This window comes from Cyprinodon variegatus, unplaced genomic scaffold, assembly GCF_000732505.1.
Source record: "Cyprinodon variegatus isolate N-32 unplaced genomic scaffold, C_variegatus-1.0 Scaffold785, whole genome shotgun sequence".
NCBI lineage: Eukaryota > Metazoa > Chordata > Actinopteri > Cyprinodontiformes > Cyprinodontidae > Cyprinodon > Cyprinodon variegatus.
This window is the reverse complement of record NW_015151238.1, coordinates 31,626-33,076: the sequence shown is the minus strand read 5'-3', so window position 1 is coordinate 33,076 and position 1,451 is coordinate 31,626. Positions and strand designations below refer to the sequence as shown.

At 43.0% G+C, this 1,451-nt stretch overlaps 1 protein-coding gene across 1 annotated transcript in view; it reads left to right on the top strand.

Annotated features, from left to right (window-relative positions):
* The window catches only part of ccdc80 (coiled-coil domain containing 80), a 39,782-nt gene that overhangs the window by 24,870 nt on the left and 13,461 nt on the right, over positions 1-1,451 (top strand). The window contains exon 7 of the mRNA XM_015396243.1: positions 748-899. Within this exon, the coding sequence (XP_015251729.1) occupies positions 748-899 (152 nt within the window). The remainder of the gene's footprint in view (positions 1-747; positions 900-1,451) is intronic.

Genomic DNA, 1,451 nt, shown 5'->3' with positions numbered 1-1,451 from the left:
GATTAATCTATTACTAAATTAGTTGACAATTATTTCAATTATTGTTTCAGCCCCACTTCAGACGCCTTTTTTTTGCAGAGCATCACTTGTGTGTGTTTGCAGGGCGTTTGGCTGTTAGTGGAGCTTTGAACCATACGCTGCACATCAGCTGTTTAGACTCAGAATCTGTAACTTGACCAAAGGAGAAAAGGTCCAGATGTTGGTCTGGTTCTGTGAATCCTCCCTCTGAGATAATAGCATTAGACTTTGATTCAGTGTTAAACCCTCTGAGTCCTTAAATCCACCCTCCCTCCTTTTTAAAGGTGACTGGGCCTCATGCTGCCAGCAGAGTAGCTCCACTCCAACACTGTTTTAATTAACATGGCCTGACTTTGGCAGAGTGGCAGAGTGTGGGCGTTAGTGTAAACCAGCTGGCTGCATCAAAGAGACCAGTGTTCCCATCTTCTGCTGACAGAGGCAGAGACGGCGCTGTCTGAGAGAGAACGGGCCGTGCTGCAAGTCCAGCACATGGCGAGGAAGGCGTGAGAGCCGCTCACATTTTCAATCAACGTGATACATCCTCCTCTCACTCCTGAGTGTTTTCACTGCTTCTCAGGCCAAACTGAAGACGGTCAGGCTTTCTGTGACCGATGTGGCGATAAAGGTTTCTCAGGCTCCAAACTTTCCAGCCACTCTGTAAAGTTCCAGCTTTCCTCTAAGTTTCTGACTTAAACTCTGGTTTCTGTTATGCTTTTTTCTTTCTCTCAGCAATCCTATGAGGTTCCCATCGCCATGAAAGCCGTGTTTGATTACATCGACACCTTTTCCTCCCGAATCCGGGAGATGGAGCAGCAGAAGAGAGACGGCATCGTCTGCAAAAAGGAAGACAAACCCCGATCTCTGGAAAACTTCCTGTCCAGGTAGGATTCAGAGCTGCTCAGTGCAGCAAAAAAAAAAACAGCTTTGGCTGCTAATTACCATTATTTGACAAATTAATTTACCTGTCCAATAATTTTTACATTAATAATCAGATAGCAACATGTTCCTTATAGAGGAGTTCTTACAAAATTAAACCAGATGAACTTTTCCACTTGAGGAGTTCTGGAAAGGGAATTCTATAATACAGACAAAAAGGTTTTTTTCATAAATGCAAAATGTTTACATGTTGTTCACAATTTTTGTATAATTACTAAAGCATGTTTTACAGTCTCTATTGACTCGAATGGACAGAAAATCTGGTCGTCGTCAGCAAATTGAGGCAATAAAACTAGAAGTAATTGTGATTGACTGCAGAAATCATTCAAGTTCAGCGTGTGAAATCCAGCCGGATCAAAGAACGGTTCGGCTCCCTGTGGCATCGGAGCAGGAAAAAGGCCCCATGCCTCCTTATTGGAGCTGATATGAGCAGATTTAACCTAAATGATGTAATAATGACTGTGTCAGCATCATTTAAAGGCACACTATGCAACATT